We start from the raw sequence: 17799 nt of genomic DNA, 5'->3' as shown, positions 1-17799 counted from the left end.
AGTAATAGACTTATAGAAAGTAACTAATACTAAGATTTTATATTTATAGACTTAAAAATAAGTCTATTAATAAAAGATAACTTTAAGGAAAAAGTTAGATAGTCTAGTAGTATTTAGTAGAAAAGCTTATTTAAGACTTAGTTATAATTAGGACTAGGTTTTTAGTTAAATAAAGCTTTACTGAATGAGTTATAGAGGTTTTGAATATAAAGGATAGCATACCTATAGGCTTGTCGTAGCCACATCCTCTCCTTGTGCCTGAAGTTTCCATTGGAACGCAGCGCAAAGTCTGCAACCAGGAATGGCCTAAAGACAAGCATGACGGGAAGATAGTACCCTGCCTCCAAGTCAGTTAACAGAGATTTCGCCCACTTTAAAGGGGCACGGCTTCTTACAACTATGCAGCATGAGTGACTCTACACAATCAAGCTTCTTCATGTTATGACCAGTGCTTGATGACGCGATGCCGAACTTGTCTGCGTAGTGAAGGAGTTGAGCGTGCACGTCTTCAGCTTTCTCATAGAGCTGGAGGAGGGATTCGGATCGGCGGTCGTATATCTTGTCCACGGCCTCTTCGATGATGATGGAGAGTCGGCAGAAGCTAACCAGCTCCGGTCGTTCCTTGGGCAAGGGGCAAGAGATGTCACTCATCTTGAGGGCGGATTTCCTGCCTAGAACGAGAGATGTCACCCTGCTTGGCGGTTAGACTAAAAAGTTACAAGTGCCAACATACAACTTTTTGACTTACGTTTAGTGGCAGTACAAGCTCCATATTGTAGCCCGTTGCGCTTCTAGGATTTCTTCCCTGTCGATTGTCGATGCTGTTTCCTTGTGCAGGCCCAGTGCGAACGCTTTTCGGCATGCTACGCCTAAATGTAGATACGCAGAGTTAGGCGGGCCCATATCCAGCTGGTAACCCGACATGAGGAGCGAGAACTGTAGCATCTGTAATGTTACAGCATCGTCGTACATAAGCACGTGATACTTGACCTTGGTGATTAGGATCTCAGCTGCATTGGTGTGAGAAGTGCATAAAGCACCGAGTGCCAAAACAGCCAGGAAAACGGCCTTGGTCTGAGGTAGCATGGTGCTGTTATCGTGTCCGTCGTCGTCTCTGTACAGATCATAGAAGAGGCTTTCTAACTCTAGGGGAGTGAAGAACGGTAGACGAAAGAGACATACATCCTTGAAGTGATCCAAAAAGCTTCTAGCCAGATCCTGCGGTATGTGTTGTAAAGGCTCATAAGGCCGGGTCACTTCAGCATCGATGCGCGACGGTGTGCCAAAGAATAGCGTTCGCTGCATGAACATGTCAAGCGACGACCCGCCTTATTGGACCTCACGGTTACGCGGGTGGTCTTGAGAGGGGGCATTCTGTAGGATACCGCGGTGAACCTGGTGTAGGAAGGCGAAATTGGACGACGTACCGTAGAAAAGCTGCGAGCTGTCCGTTGCCGTGGGTGCTGTGTGCGTGGCGGTAATTCCGTTGTGGACGCTGTCATCCGGGCTTGCGGAGCTGTTGGCTCGTGGTCCGGGGTTTGGTGCCGCAGGTCCCAATTCAGGACCACCACTACCGGCTCGTCCGGCATCGGCAGACAAAGCCATCGTCTCTGGCGCTGAGGAGACATACGACGGCGCCAAGTTGTTGTCCCCCTCAGTACTGTGACTCATTATGGCCTTGAGAGAGCCCCTGATGCGGGCTTTGGTACGGTACTTGCACTCAGAGACATGGGCCTGGCAGTAGGCACTTTCGCAAGGGCGCTTACCATTGCATCGGATCTTGCGCTGGCGACATGGCTCGCAAGCACGACACACTCTTCCTGCGCCGCGGTTCATCGTTTGTTGTGGCGTTTCAATTTATTATAAGAAACAAACAATAGTGACAGATAAAACGGACGAGATTTAGAAGGGATTTCGCCTTATCTGTATTTCTGCTGTTATATATATCCGGATATAAATCCGTTAATCCTTTCCGGGGTTCCGAATTTTAGCTTGGGGTTGATAATCGACCCGATTATTTAGTTTATCCTGACTAATAAGTTACTTACCTCGGTTAGATCGGACTAAGAAACTGTAATATACTATAATTCCCGCATGCCTTTTATCTTTCTGTACCCTTGGTTGTTTTTATCAAACTGAGATTATGAGCGACGGCAAAATATCTTCGCAGGCGCAGAGCAGTAAGCCAAGTTCCAAGAATGCTCGCAAGCGTGCCCAAAATCGTATTTCGCAACAATGTCGGCGCGAGCGTGACTCAGCCAAAGCAAGGCATCTCCAAAATTCACTTGCGGCAATCCAGTCTGCGTCTAGTCTGAATAACAAAGACCAATATTCTATTCTACTTCAAGCATACCTTGAACTCGTCGATGAAAATGAAAGCCTCCGTGAAACCGTTCTTGGGTTTCGCAAACGCTTCCTGAGCTTGAGCAACGCCGCTGCTACCGCTGCTGGTGATTATCTGTCCAAGATGTCTAAGAGATCATACTAACTAAATGACTATAGAGGACCCTATCTTCGAAAAACTGTTAAAGAAACGCAATAAAAATGTCGACCATTCAATGCTATTGCCTGAGAAATTGGTCGACGCGGAGTCGGATACCCCGATCGCTGATGCAGATGCAGCCATCACCCAATCCAGAGTCCAAATGGCAGATAAGAATTCTCGGAACACTACCTCCCTAAGCGCGGGCCGATTGTTATTCGACCCAGCAATGGCGTCTTCCTCGGATCCCACTGTGGGCTTTGACCACAATATCCGTGCGTTAGATAACTCGATGGCATTTACTCAAGAGCCCCTGATATCGCTGAGTTGCTTACCGTCTTTTAATTCGCATGAGATCTACGTCTACTCACCCAATGAGTTTGCCGACAAAGTTTTAAGTGCTTGTCGGCATTATCTCAATAACGAGATGCAAGCAGAACCTGCAGGGCTTGCGTGTTCCTCCATAGAGATACAAAATGAGCTTTTGAGTCAGCAAGTTGCTGCAGCTGCAATACGGTTTCTAAGTCGTGCGGCTGGGATTGAGCTCTATGTGTATCACACTGTGAGTTGCTAACCGATTACTTGCTTATCTGCTCAGGTTTGGTGGGCTTCTATTAACATATCCGTACTCTGAATAGGGCCGTGCAGACTACCTTGAGAAAATCGTGCAGTGGAGACTTAGCATGATTCCAGATGATGGTGCGGCTATTCCGAAACCCTTTGCGCCCACACGACTACAACATCGACAAAACGCTGGCGCAGTACCTCATCATCTGCTAGTCGATTTCATCTGCTGGCCGGAAATTCGGGATCAAGTTGCACTATATGCCACGAGCCTGAACTTGGATGAATTGCAGCGCGACATCGTTCGGAATACAGTCTTCGAAGCACCGCAATATGGCGTGGCATTTCATGTGTTTGATGTTTTAAATGCCGGAATTCTTAGTCAATATCAGCTTGATTACGAACAATCATCAACTTACGTCCGGAATATGGAGTGGATTTTCTTCAAAGCAATTGGAAAAGAAACTCATTCTGGCAATAAATATGATCCAGTGGAAGCAGCAATATTGCAAGAGCTCAAATTCATCATACAGCAGCAAAGTGCAGTATCGCTCCACGGGCTATCAATGCTGGAACTAGAACTAGGCATGAACCAGGTACTCAATGAGCCATTCCCAACACGCAATGCCACTTGGTGTGGATGGCCCGTTGGCAACGACACTGCGGCTGCTAACATGGAGCTGGGATCTGATGCTGAGAATGTCTTAGCGGCACAGAATCCTAGTCTCTGGAAAGTTAGTAAAACATTTGCAGAAAAATACCCCATGATCGACTGTTCATCAGGTAAGACTATCAGATGTCAGGAGTCAGAATCTTGCAGTTTTCCTACAGTATCTAACTAAAAGACAACAAAGTTGTATCTAGGTACGACACGGCCTGAACTATGTTACTGGGGCCTTGATTGCTATAGGTAGGGCAGTTATGGACTAGAGCCTCTAGCTATGATTTGTTCCTCTGCTAATTAAGTGATGAGCTGCAGAATCACACCATGCTCGGTCACTAAGTATGGAGTTGTTTAGAAGCAGTTTGTTTCGATACAACAGATTTTTAAATCAAGACTTGTAAATCTATCTTAGCCAAGAAAGGCTAGGTAATGCATATCTTTAAGGTCACAAAAGGTGTTAATGTATTTATGTGTTCACTCTTTTACAGTACAGAAATTTAAAGTATCTAACCTCAGAGGCTCGTTACATAGGCCAAGAGCTCTACCAAGGCCAGCGTGGCTCGTGGGTACCTGGAAAACAGCTTCCAACATCGTAGGCAGGCTTGGTTTTGTCAAAAGTTGTAGGTGGAAGAACATAAGTCAGCTTTTCCAATATTCCGCCCTCCTTATGAAAATCCGAATCGATGTTACCCCAATTGCTATTCTTGAACAAACTTGGCACAGAACTTTGCAGGGACACAATCATTTTTTGTGTCGCTGTGAAGATGGTATGATAATGTCGGAGCTTCAGGTCCTGGTGTTGAGCTCGAAGGGCTGCTTGAGTCTCCTCTGGATACTCACCCAAAGAAAGGAGAAATTGGTTGTACTGGTTGAGTGAGACATTTACCAGATAACTGCCACCTTCATTTGCCCGCCTGTCCACGGCAGCAAGAATGCCAATCAGGCCTATAATGCCGGTCCTTTTTGGTTCAGGTTAGTATTGCAGTCAGTTCAGGTAGAGTGAGGATACTTACTGATAGTCTGAATTGGGCAAAGGCGGGACCACCGGCTCGTCGAGCCCGAAAAACCTGCCGACGAGCCAGCTGACGCCCGTGAAGCAGTCGGAGATCTGCTGCCAGCCGCTCCGGTGTGCGTGGGGACCATGCCACCCGTAACAGTTCTCCCTCAAGATGACGATGCCCTTCTGGCGCCGCTTTGCTATTTCTTGCAGATATCGAGATCCAAATCCAAGTTTATCCAACGCGCCAGGACGATATCCGTCGATAACTACATCAGCGTCTTGCAATAGTTCCAGGAACTGCGATTTCCCCTCCGTAGACTTGAGATTGATCGACGTGTCGAGTTTCCCGAGATTGCCATCGACTAATAACAACCCAAGCTCGGGCTCGGATGCACACGACACTCTTAGTACTGTGGCACCATAAAGAGCGGCAAGTTTTGAAATAGTTGGCGCTGCAATGACGCGTGATATATCGAGTATCTTTACTCCTTCCAATGGGCGGTATTTGTTTGCCTGACCACCAGAGGCATACGGTACCGGCGGTATGATGTGTTTGTCAACTTGCTCCAGAGAATATATGGCGTCGTTTGCAATGGCTTTTCCTTGTTCCGACGCGTGAAACTCATCGGGGGTGAGACAAATGGTACCCGCCTGTCGCCAATGCTCATTCGCTTCCACGTCTAGCCACTGGCTATCGTGTTGAGATACCGCCTTGCAATATTCCTGGATTATCTCCATCTCGTCGGTCATTTCAGGTCGATGGAGAGGAAGTTTCATCATAGTGAGAGTTTTGTCCGAATTGAGGCTGCCGTGGAGATGGAAAAACCGTCCGTCTCTCGTCGGGTAGACATTGGTACAGTTGAACCGCCACCTCTCAAAGATGTGACCCAAGTCGTATGCGGAATAACGCGCGGCGAGATCAGCATCGGTCAGAGGCTTCCCATCAACGCGGGCTACTAGACCTGAGACCAGAAAAAGGCTAGCAAGGTCGGTATTGACGGTAACACTCTGTTCAATGGCGTAACGTTCACGCACGATAGCGTTGGCATACGTAGCCGCCAAAGCCCAGAGTGCAGCGCTTGACTCGGTCACTTTGAGCGGGACAGGGATATATGGCGTAGGAATGGTAAGCGAATCGAATACAGTCCTTTTGGCAAGTTCGTGGACCTTGGCTGGCAGTGCAAGTCTTGCATCGTTCAACAAAATCTCATGGAATACATGGGCTGATTCTTCCTGAAGGGTTGGTTGGCTCGGAGACATGGCGATTGGGTCGTTTGGCATTTGTTTTATTTGTGCTATTGATAGTTTGTGAAGATAAAGAGTTAGTGTCAGACCGGTTCGAGAAGCGGTTGATGCGAACATATATATAAATATCTAATATTGATTGTGTTCACTACCCAATGCTCCTATGTCAGCGCGTAAATTGTTTTTGGACTTAGTCTTTGCCGCATCTGCATTTCCTTTTCATTTCCGCCTGCCTCATTCTCCGCAGAAAGCTGCACTGTTTGTCGATTTTATCTGACGACTTGGGTAAGCCATACACAAGTGTGTTGGAATTTTCACACGATTCGGAACGTTTGACCGAAACTGTGGGAAATTTCTGACACAAGGAACATATTTTAGTTTGTCTCTAGAATGAAAAAGGATAGACTGGATGCTGATCCTCACAGGAAGTGGGGCCCCAGAATATTGATTGGGGTACCGAATCATCCGGGCCCAGTCGCACCATCTCTCGCCGTTGCATGCGATAATAATAATGGTAAGTCAGAGTATCTTATAAGACGTATCATGGAAACCTCAAAGTTGAGTAGTCCGAGTCACAATCTTCACTCAATTCACAACTTATCTCTCCTGATCAACCATCGTCGAAAGAGACATCCATTCTCCTTCCCATCATGACCTCTTCTGTACGAATTGCTAATTGTAGTGGATGCACTGGTGAGCCTTGTCCGAATTTGGCAGCTGGTTCCCCTCTCTTGCTTATTACCGATATCTAGGTGACGGTCCCGAGGCTCTTGGCCGGGTTGTTAGAGAAGGTCGAGTTGACTTTGTCACCGCGGATTACCTTGCGGAAGCAAACATAGGTGTGGATTTCCAAGTAAGAACCAGTGACGCAAGAGCTGACACAGTTTTCAAGCCTGGCAAGCTCTCGAAAGGAACAAGGATGCCACCAAAGGCTATGACAGGGAATTTCTGAAAGCCTTTGATCAGGAAACGGCACATATAGTTGCCGAGAAAGGTATCAAGATCATCCACAACGGTGGCGGGTTAAATCCCCAAGGCCTAGCTCGAGCGATTGAGGAGCTCTTAGCTTCCTACGGCATAGATTCCCTGAAAGTGGCTTACATCGAAGGGGATGATGTTATTGGAATGATTGACAACTTGAAGCAGTCCGGTGAGCTCGTTCATCTTGACAACCCTGACATTACGTTTGATGCCGTCCAGCCCGATATTCTATGCGCCAACGCATACCTTGGCATGGGCGGCATTGTCGCCGCTCTGGAGCTCGGCGCCGATATAATTATCTCTGGTCGATGCTGTGACGCCAGCACAGTGATGGGTATGTCCTCCGGATAAAAGCTTGAACATTTACAAACTCAACATAATACAGGAGCCGCTACCTGGTGGCATGGATGGAAATCCTCAAATCTTAATCAGCTTGCTGGCTCTCTCATTGCTGGACGTGAGTTTCCCGTTCTTAACGATACGAGATATCCGAGTTGATGTCTGATAACCTTTCATGCAGATTGTATCGAATGCGGTTGTTATGCGACTGGCGGAAACTTTTCTGGCTTCAAAAATATCCCCGATAATCAAAACCAGGGCTTCCCGATAGCTGAGATTGAAGCAGATGGCACATTCCACATCTTTCTTCAGGATCAGGCAAAGGGCCTAGTTAGTCGTGACACAATTACAGCTCAGCTGGTGTACGAGATCCAAGTAAGTGGAGACGGGCAAGTCAAGACATAGATTCTAATTGCTTGATACAGGGACCCTTCTATCTCAACCCCGACGTAATTGCGGATATAACGAACGTAACTATCACGGATTCCGGAGCAAATCGGTAAGCAATGCTAATATACCCTGGCAGAAACAAACCCCACTGAGATGTCACACAGCGTTACTGTGAGTGGGATTCAGGGCCTGTTACCTCCCCCAACAACCAAACTCGCCGTTTGTTCTATTGGGGGTTACCAGTGCGAAACTTCTGTATACGCAGTCGGGCTCGATATCAAGGAAAAGCTAGCTGCATTGGTGGAAGCATTTGACCAGAATCTCCCGGACAAGTCCAACTACCAAACCTTTCGTATCAGCCAATATGGAGTACCACAAGAGAACCCCTCATCCCAGGCTTTAGGAACCTGCCAATTCCGGATCTTCGCTCAATCCTCTCGACAAGAACCCCTCCATCGTGTGAAAGAAGTTTTGATGGGCTACTGGCTCGGCGGATTTCCTGGGATGCACTTGAACATGGATTTCCGAACGGTAGGAAAATCTATGTACTAATTATCCTGTGACTACCTGCTAACCTTTGTTTAGTTGGAGCCTAAACCATACGTGGCTTACCTACCATTCCTCATCAAGTATGATCGGCTGCGTGTACGGACTGTTTGCGGAAACCAGGCTCTGCAAATTGCCAGCCCCCCCATGACTGCACCTTTCACTGGTCAAAATCTTAAAGACGCTGACCAGCCATATGATCCGGAAATGTATGGACCAACAGAAAAGGTTCCTCTCGGCACCAGGGTCCATGCTCGCTCGGGGGACAAAGGTTCCAACGCAAATGTCGGGTTTTGGGTTCAACAGAAAGATGAATATGAGTGGCTACGTTCATTCATGAGCGTCAAGACGTTCAAGGGACTTCTCCGTGACGAATATGATCCCAATTTTACCATAGAGCGCTTTGAGATGCCGAATATCCAATGCGTGCATTTCCGCATCAAGGGCATTTTAGACGGTGGCGTCAGTTCCACGCCTCGGCTCGATGGCCTCGCAAAGAGCTTTGGCGAATTCTTGCGTAAGTTTCCTTCATTATGTCTTGCTTGTCCAGCATTCTCAGTCTCAGCCTCTAGTGGCTCCAAAGTTCTGTTTTAGCGCTAATAAGTCATTCTATATATAGGAGCACAATATGTAGATATGCCAGTTCGGTATACACGATCTAGTTTAATTTAGTTCTAAATTCTAAGAGTTGTTGCTTAAGGCTTACTGTAATAAGCTTATACTATTATTTATATATCTTCTATTAACAAAGGCTGTCACATTCATCGAGCTCTTTAGCAATGGCTTCGCTTTGTCAGGGTGGACTGAAGACAAATATTACCTTCCTTGAAACTAGGCACTATATTGGAATAAAGTGACAGAGACAGCATCACTACTATACATAAATTGAAGCGACGAATGAACATAAAGTATCACTAATGTTTTAAACTACTTAAGTTTGAACTCTACCCTACATATCAACTTTCGTTAGATCAATTTCGGATCGCCATGCAAACCCGGAGCTTCATCATATACATGACGCCGTCACATTTGGCACCGCCCTCCGTCACCGACGCGATATCCAAAATGTAGAACCCGAGGTCAAAGTTCGCTTCTTGATGCCATCTGTTGCATCCATGCTACGCTGAGCTTTCACCTGCAGAAGAGTCCTGACGTCCTTTGGTAGTACTGGTGCCGGTGTCGACCCCATCAATTTATCGTCGGTCAAGTCGACTTCTGGTGTAGGTGGAGGCTGAGGTTGGGTAGTATTGGCGCAACCATGTAGATACCCTCAGAGAAGATCTGGTTCTCATGTACATATGAGGGTGAGCAGTCTGATGCGGATAATTGATGAGGCCGGGCACAGAAATAAGTTCAACCTCAACAAAAGCAATAAAGACAAATCAACACACATGGGCATATACTCCTTGCCTCCCCTGACACTGGATAAGAAGGATCGACGATCAAATTCACCCAGCATCAGGGAGGGCAACGAGTATATTGCCCATTAGTGTTGATATGTCCCCCTTACCGATGAATTGCTCCTGTAGCTCTGTTGAACTTATGATAGCTTCAAGGAGTCCAGCCCCGCCAAGGCCACTGCCACTGACGCGGAGGAATCCGACGGGGACCAAGATATGCAGATTCTTTGTGTCGTGCGCGAAAGGGCTTGACAGCCTTTAAGCAAGAAATTGACAAATAGAATGTAGGCCAAATCATCCTCTGGTAGATCGGGGATGACACGCTTTTGAACAATAATGGCGAATGTCATTGACACTGAAGTCACACCTGGAATCTCTGGGGTGAATGCTTTGAAGAAATTCTGTGGTTTCCTGTGACTGTGTCCTTTGCATTGATGTTTCACAGTAGATCGTTGACAAGTGGCATGTTATTATGGTTTGCATCTTTACCGTGGCATGGTCTTGTGCATCTCATGATGAAGCTGAGTGATCTAATGATCGAGCTAATTGTGGAAGCAAGTATTGACTCCCAAGGCTCACTACGCGATTGAATGGAGCAAGCTCGGGGCAAAAAGCGTCGTGCCTGACCTGGCGGCCGATATACTCCTCGAGTGAAGGGTCTTTGCGTTGCGACTGCTAGACATTTCCGAAGCATTCAGGAATCCCGGTGATGGTTCTTTGACTGTGAGCAGACTAAGGTTTTGGGTCGAGGATGACGATGTCGTCGACGATAGTACTTATGCCGTTGGGGCCCAAGCGAATTAGGGATTTGCTGTTAAAGACATCCAGGAGCCGGTTTCCTCCGTTGTTCTTGTTGATGTTGACCTTCGTTGTTGTCGGGCTATCGTGAAGTAGCAGCTTGAAGCCATGCTTTGCACATGGTCGAGCATCACCCGATCACTGGCATTGTTGAGGCTTGTCTTCGGTTCTTGTTACTGTTGATACTGAGCTCTGTCGCTGCCGGGCTATTGTGATGGAGGAGTTTGGTAGATGCTGCGAGCACTTATATTTGCGGTCAAGCACCTCTTGTTGATCTGCTTACGTAACTCGGCTTGGAGCTCTGGGGGACAATCTTGACAGTTGAGTGGCCATCGATTGCCGAAATGTTCCAAGGATTGTCGTAAGGCTTTGTTGGATCCTACTTAACATCGCCGCCCCGTTGTGATAAGCATTACTCACTAGCTACACTGCCAACCGCGAACAGTATTTGATGAGATAGACGTGTAATTCCTGTTTAAGGCCCCGTCCCAAAGACATCAAATATGTGGAGTCTTTCATTGCACTCTTCTGTGAACTTTTCGTGCAGCGTATCGCCTCTTTGCACTCAGGGAGGGACAGCTTTGAGAAGTAAGGCTTTTGGGTCAAACCTGACCTGACAATCTTCTGAACCTGCGCGTTGACCATGGGTTTGCGCCGAGGTATCAGCATCAACACTCGCGTTGACGGTAGCCATCTATGCCTGAGACAAGATTGGGAAGAACGCCCATTGAAGCAGGGGAAACTGACACTCAACGGGTCGACACAAAGTACAACATAGCTGATATGCTGACAAAGTCGCTTGGCAAGGGGCAAGGTGATGGACCGGATCCACGTCCTTTGTGGCTATCCCCACGTTGTCAAAGCGCAGTCAAATCTATTCATCGTTTGGATGATCTTTTTGATCTCCCTCATTTGTCCTTCGGACTCCAGCTCGGAGATAGCAAAGTCTTTGAGGTCGACAGCAAGCTCGACGAACAACTTGTAAGCGTCATAGGGCTGAAAATACAATGCCAGCTCCAAGACCTGAAACGGTCATGATGCTATTCTTCTGCACCTGACGGTGGTGTCCGGCCTCGAGTTTGTTGCATTGGATCATGGATCATGTTATTTGCGTCGATGGAACTGGTCCGCTGAGGCGTGGTGCAGACAGTTTGGAGGATCCAGTCGAAAGTCCCACGCATGGTGCCTTGGGACAGTCTTCCGGTTCATTGGCAATCTCGTGCCCATCATGAACTCGACTGTTCTTCCTTTCAGGGGCTAGGTCCCTCAAAGCAGTTCCCAGCAGAGTCTGGTGAGTGGTCTCTGAGTAAGGGGCGATGAAGACAACAACACCATAAGAACTCATCGGGAATATACATGTCAGCTTCTTCTTCATCGTCACGTCGTGCGTTAAAAAGGGCGGCATCGTTGTTGACAATATCACCTGCCCCTGTCATCAAGGTCCTGGTCTCAGAGAGCCAGCTTTCGGAAGTGACAGACAGGGAGCCAATCGGCCTGCGGAATTTGGCTCGCCAGAGACACATAGAATGTTAGGGATCAGAATATTTTCCATGTACTCATTGAGCTTATAACAAGCAGAAATATCGACCTCGAGGGGAGAGACTGGCAACGACACAGGTCTATATATACCGGTGGAAGAAGCGACAAGAAGCAATTGAAGTAGTCAGTCGCTCGCAGTGACGAGCCAGGAGATCTCATTCTATACCAACCCCATTGGCAGGGTGGCGTGACGTGGTTTTTACGAGAGCGGGCGGCTGTCTGTTGGGCATATCGAGGTAGCCCAGCTGAACGTGGATTTTGGATGCCCCGGAGCCTTGGACCGTTGTCAGGCTGCCTATGAAGATACCGGAATTTTGATGTTGACTTATCAAAGTTTAGCTTTGGGCCCAGCTCGTCAAAAGCCTCGACCATCCAGTCTTCATGGCCAAGAAGGTACTGCAGGAAAAGGGGGTGCGATCCATCGGATGGGCTTCCGAAAATGACCAATTCCCATATCGTGAGTCGTAGTTCTGTTGGTAGCTTGGGAAAGCTGGCGAAAATATCGGGCTGTCTGCGTTGCGCTACAGACAACACGCAAAGAAAGTCACTGTCGACAGCTGCCAGTTGCTGTGGATCAAGAGGCAAATTCGGCATCATTTCGATCCGATTGATCCAAAAGTCATGATCATCACCCTTCCATAAGACCGAAACACCGTCAGCTCCTTTCCCCAGGTCTGATAGGATCATTTTCTCATCTGGAGACGATGATGGGGGTGAACGCAGACAGAAGCGCAAGGCATTGTTGCAGCCAGGCCAGTGAAGTGACAGGAGGACCGTTCGTAGTCTTCGTCATCGTCCACCGCTATAGCTGGAGTATTCGGTAGCTTTGCCGTGGATTGTGCCCTGTATCTGTCGTTCTTCATTGTTTCTGAGGTCCCACAGATGGTGTGGGAGTTGGGTTCCGAGATAGGTTAAGACGTGTGAGAAGTTGCACATAAGTATAACCTCCATAGGCCTTTCAGTCCGATATATGGCATAATTTCAGCCAGCGTAACAAGGTCCTTCCGCGCCTTCCTGGGGATATCGCGGTTGACTCTTCAAGATACTTGATACCACCAAAATCAATCGCATTGCCATGGGACCATGGAGTCTGTTTGGCCACGATCGCTTGGTTGGGTGACTGGAACTAACCCATGAAGGAGCCGCGGGTCTTTTGAGCTAGGCTCTTCTGTACGGTCGAGATTCGTCTGGGGGTGTCAGCTTCTGTGGCCGTGCACCTTGAGGAAGCCGCATCTCGTGGATCTGGGCTTTCAATACAATGTGCTCCTCTTGTATATTATATATACAAGGCTTGTCCGATGATACGTGCGACGAGATGAAGACGAAGCTTTCGTTCCTCATTTGCAAGCTCCGCCAGGGCGCTGAGATTGTCCCGACGAATTAGAAGGCAAGATGGAACGAGAATGCTCTCGGCACTACCACCAGCACTATCTGTCGCTTCAGTCTGTTGCTCTTGAGTATTGATAATCGTGCGTGTGGCTGTAGATATTGGCTGCAACGCTTTCAGATTCTTGGCGCTGTGAGTTCTAGGTGGCGCAGGTAAAGCAACAAATAGAGTCTTGGGGTGGTTGAGGACTCTCATATCTGATTCTCAATCTGTATGTGAGTCAAAGATAATACGCTGGTGAAAGAAGCAAGCATCCCCATTAGGTGGAAGTTCTTGATGATGCTCGCCAGCCAGACCGCCGTCATTTGAACGGCACCGAACTGGCATTTGCCGTTTGCTTGGTGGGATTCTCTTGACCAAGAGAGTTGAAGATCGGAGATATAGCTGACTGTCATTCATAGTTCCCCCCTCGAGGCCAAAGCCAAGACACCGAGGTATAATCTGAGGTAATCTGAGGCTGGGATGGAGGTTGATGATGGAGACGAGGTATGCAATCAGCTCGGATCTTGAGTTATTTATCCGAAGGAGTATGGTTTTGCGCTGGCCTCCATCGGGATTCTTGAGGAAGAGGGCGAGTTCGATCGCGAGGCAGCTTGTTGTCATGACGTGACCTGCGCTCTTGGGCAGATCTGTGATGTGGTCTTCGTCGGCCGTGTTCTTGGGTCCTGTCCAGACCCATCGCGAGTCGGTGGTGTTTCTTCGGGCCATTGCTTGGTGTCAACGTACGATGACATTTTAAGCATGACCGCTGGTGGTCATTCTCCATTGGGTCAAGTAGCACTTGTAGTTGACAGTATATCGATATCTCCACATTGTTTATATAAAAGTAAACCGAGAATTGATCATCAGCCGGTCGTGATGATATTGCCTGTTAAAGAGCCCTCGTGGGATCAGGATGATCGCTCGTGTGTTCTTCTGGCAGCTCAAAGTCAAGCATATTGATCTCGTCCTCCGGGTGGAAGTCCAAGGTATGCGTCTCATTAGCCTTGGAGAATTGGGTTGATCTATCAAAAGATGTCAGCCGTATTCATTGCTGTTATAGAGGTTGGATAAGAACTTACCGAAACTTGGTCATTCGCTTGTAGGTTTGAACGTCATTCAGCCTAGCTGTATCGTTAGGCCGCATTCTGAGGCCGCTGCCGCATGAAAACCTGCCTTCCGTTTCTTCTCCTTCTCCTAAGTTTCTATTCAGGAGTCTTCGTCAGAAATGATTGTCAAGAATAACATGAACGCCACCGGCGTCGATATTCTTCGGTTTGTTGTCGAGACAAAGCCGCCCGGGACTTTGACTGGGATACGAATACCAGCCCTTTTGACTTTGGTCTTCCATCGCAGATTCTGGATCTCTTCAAGTGCGTCGAAGTATCTCTGTTGCTTTCTGGACCTCCGACGCATGGAAAAGGTTTCTGTACGCTGTCATTCGACACAGTAACGTCTTGGAATATGGATGGTTTCATAGCAACAGCAAGGAGCCTCAATGTCAGCCTCTGCGATGCCAGCCTCTGTCGGGGTCTCTGTTGTCTGCGCGGGCTTTTCTTCCACAGAGGTAGTTCCCGCTTGATGGTTCGGTCCGTGGGGTGTTGAGGTTAGGTAAAGCCATAAGAATTTGACTGCCTTGACTATCTAGAGCGATTCTTTTGCGGGTTCATACATTGCGAGCTACTGTTTCATTGCTATGAGGTTAAAGGTGAAGCTCTGAGGCTGGGACATCGCTTAGATCCGAAGGTCGACAACGCGGAATTTCGAAGTTGGACACAAAGTCACCCAACGCACATCGCATGTGTTTTGTTGTGTATTGCTGGTGATATTTAATGAGTTTCGTTTTAAATTGGCACTTGTTATGATCTGTCTGGGTTTCGTTAATGGAGATACTTGTAGATTGGTCTTGGGGGACTTACTTCACCCGTGGGGCCCAGCTCCTGTGCGCAGCTCTTGTCTGCTGTTGTCCAGCGAAGTATAGGTAGAAGTGGTGTGTTTTTCGTGCTGTTCTAGTCCACCTTGTAACATACCGTTAGGATGTAATCAGTTTGAGGTCGTTATCTGATCTCGGATGGTGTCGTGGATGAGAGGTTGATGTCACCAAGAAGCTATGCCATTTCGTCGTCAGTGCGTCAGTCAGCTTAAGGATAAGAAGCCTTGTCGTTAGTACCCCTGTTGACTTGAGAGCCGTCCTTTCGCTTGCGCAGTGCAGACATCTCGGACAAGAACCAACGTATACTCAGCTCCGATGTGATAAAGAGCCGTGCGGTGTTGTTGGCTTGTTGTGGGCTTCCAAATCACAGGGACACAGAGACCCTCATGTATGGGTTGTTGGAGACGGGGTATGAGTCAGTTCGTCTCCCTGTTCATTTGGTCCTTGAGTTTGTACCGTTTGGTGGTGATCCTCGATGTGTGATCGGAACTAGGAGACGGACAAGACATGTCATGCGCATCTCTTTCTTCTCATTCTTTTTAAAGCGGAAAGCGGGGGCAGGCCTTCTAGGACCATCGCCTGATGATTGGTCAGGGGCTTGAAAGAACCCATGATCTCCGCGATCTTCCCAGGATGCGGCTCCCAATCTTGACATCTGGGAGCTATCGTTACAGATGAAGACCGACATATAGTATAATCTTTGCGACAAATAGCTTGTCCTTTTGTAGTAGTATCAGTAGCAGTCATACTTGTATTCAGAACCTGATTATCCTCAGTGTTTTTCACTCAGCGCTCACCGCAGTGAGTCAGAGAAGTGCTTCTGTATTTAACGAGCCAACCACAATCGGGACTCTATAACATGGATGCCTCGATTGAATGTCCTTGTGCATTTTAGACCTGACGGAGTGAGTGTTCCGCCTGCCCACGGTCGTCCCCATGAGCCTCGTTGTGTAGTCCCAGCTGAGGAAAGGTTTCGATGATACTGCGGACATAGGATACTCAGTTTTCTAGGATGAAAGTTTCAAGAGGAAGAGATCTTTCCGTCCTCTTGAGGGTCTTCTTTGCCGAGGAAAATAATGGTATTCGCGAAGGGACAAGAGTTTGTCACTCCTCCCGTCCCGAGGAGACTTTTGTCGAACTCCTCGGGAGCACCCTTGGTACGGAACGGGATGGCATTTGCCGGAGAAGTTAATAGTCACGTCAAGGTATTCGACGGTAGCTTCATTGCACAATGCGGTCGCGTGTCTCTTGAGGAAGAAGCTAAACTGGATCGCAGCCTCTTCAATCTGTCGATATTCTAGATCAAATTCTTGGATAGCCTCCGAACACTGCCATGCTCTGATCGGAGAGATGAACCTGGCGGGCAGAAGGCGATCACAGTGGCAGAGACATGTATGTGTTCGGCAACATCATGGGTCTCTGAGATGTGCTCAATCGCTCTATCTTGATCGCCGATCAGATGCCTTCCGTAGAAACTGGATAATGTCGCAGATACCTTGGTGATTTACCTCGTCAGTAGTCTCAGAAGAACGTTACAAGGATAGCCTCAAGTCAAGTCACAGTCGATCCGCCACAGGCTCAAACAGCGCTGCAATCCAAGTAGTCGGGGCACCACCTTTCAGATTTGTTGTCCTCGCAGATGTGAGATGTCTGGTTTGTTATCTCCTGGTTTGAGACCGTTCCAAAACGCCTCATACGGAGTGATTCAAACATATTCGCCATCCACTCGGGCATTGTTGCAGTAATGATAGCCTTCAATGCCGCTCAAGTCTCTTACTTCTGGAGACAACATCTTCTCCCTGAAATCTTTGGCTGTGCCCTTCTCAGTTGTCTTCTTCGTCTTGACAACGTCATTCCCTTCCGTAGTAGGGTATCCGAGGTATGGTTTGAAGGCTTCCTCGGGCGTCGGGTATGTGTAGGATGGCCCGTAGGTCTCATCTTCAGACGTCTTGATAGTCGTAGTATCCTGGCCAAGGCAATTCAGCTTACAGGTGTGCTCGCTTGGGAAGTCTTCTCCAGACTGTATTTATAAAGGCTCGACCTGCAGATTTGCTGCAATCTGAGAAGAACGGCCGTTGGGTGTTGCAAGGTAGCATACTCGATAGAGGGCATGTGAAGTCAGGGCGTCCAGGGAGTTGCTGTCTTCTTTCCTGCCCTGATGCAGACAAGATTATAGTCACGGCAAAAGTCCGTCGCTCTCTTCTAAAAGGGCTAGTATTGAAACTGTTCTTTATGCGCAAGTAAAGATCGAAAGGTGTCTTGGAATAATGACCTGTTGACTTTGCTGGATGTAGCGTGCTCCAGCTATCATATCAAAAGGCATTTTCCCGGTATCCACGTTGAATTCGGCTTCGGGTCCCACTCCTTGTAAGTCGAGTTCTGAAGCTGACTACATTCGAAGCTGACTCCAGGTTCACCGCTGACGTCGTATCCTGCGAACTTGCTGTTGATTGTATCATCATAGATTAAAATCATAGGTGGGGGAGGATGTGGTTTGGATCTAGGTTCTCTCTGCTGGAATAAGCTCACAGCCACAAATCTCAACTGCAAAT

The 17799-nt window shown here is 47.9% G+C and overlaps 5 protein-coding genes across 5 annotated transcripts; 2 read left to right on the top strand and 3 right to left on the bottom strand.

Moving 5' to 3' along the window:
* Positions 1–165: 165 nt before the first annotated feature.
* FTJAE_14054 (C6 zinc finger domain protein) lies at positions 166–1836 on the bottom strand (the record flags this gene model as incomplete). Its single annotated transcript, XM_037347255.1, has 5 exons — positions 166–175; positions 223–337; positions 396–691; positions 764–1218; positions 1339–1836. 5 exons carry the CDS (start codon positions 1834–1836, stop codon positions 166–168), a joined length of 1374 nt encoding a protein of 457 aa, XP_037198934.1.
* Positions 1837–2143: 307 nt separating this feature from the next.
* FTJAE_14053 (heavy metal translocating p-type ATPase) lies at positions 2144–3888 on the top strand (the record flags this gene model as incomplete). Its single annotated transcript, XM_037347254.1, has 4 exons — positions 2144–2450; positions 2503–3044; positions 3121–3829; positions 3878–3888. The coding sequence occupies 4 exons, from the start codon at positions 2144–2146 to the stop codon at positions 3886–3888; spliced, it is 1569 nt and encodes a 522-aa protein (XP_037198933.1).
* Positions 3889–4251: 363 nt separating this feature from the next.
* FTJAE_14052 (CAIB BAIF family enzyme) lies at positions 4252–5970 on the bottom strand (the record flags this gene model as incomplete). The annotated part of the gene is made up of 2 exons (XM_037347253.1): positions 4252–4669; positions 4724–5970. 2 exons carry the CDS (start codon positions 5968–5970, stop codon positions 4252–4254), a joined length of 1665 nt encoding a protein of 554 aa, XP_037198932.1.
* A 635-nt stretch (positions 5971–6605) lies between these two features.
* On the top strand, positions 6606–8805 carry FTJAE_14051 (duf1446 domain protein; the record flags this gene model as incomplete). The annotated part of the gene is made up of 9 exons (XM_037347252.1): positions 6606–6648; positions 6708–6794; positions 6848–7270; positions 7322–7393; positions 7457–7650; positions 7701–7774; positions 7830–8196; positions 8251–8728; positions 8771–8805. 9 exons carry the CDS (start codon positions 6606–6608, stop codon positions 8803–8805), a joined length of 1773 nt encoding a protein of 590 aa, XP_037198931.1.
* A 4734-nt stretch (positions 8806–13539) lies between these two features.
* Positions 13540–14043, bottom strand: FTJAE_14050 (uncharacterized protein; the record flags this gene model as incomplete). Its single annotated transcript, XM_037347251.1, has 1 exon — positions 13540–14043. One exon carries the CDS (start codon positions 14041–14043, stop codon positions 13540–13542), a length of 504 nt encoding a protein of 167 aa, XP_037198930.1.
* Between the last annotated feature and the right edge of the window lie 3756 nt (positions 14044–17799).

Source organism: Fusarium tjaetaba (assembly GCF_013396195.1).
Source record: "Fusarium tjaetaba strain NRRL 66243 chromosome Unknown NRRL66243_c0000527, whole genome shotgun sequence".
Classification (NCBI taxonomy): Eukaryota; Fungi; Ascomycota; class Sordariomycetes; order Hypocreales; family Nectriaceae; genus Fusarium; species Fusarium tjaetaba.
The sequence above is the reverse complement of the archived record's forward strand: the minus strand, read 5'-3'. Positions and strand labels throughout refer to the sequence as shown.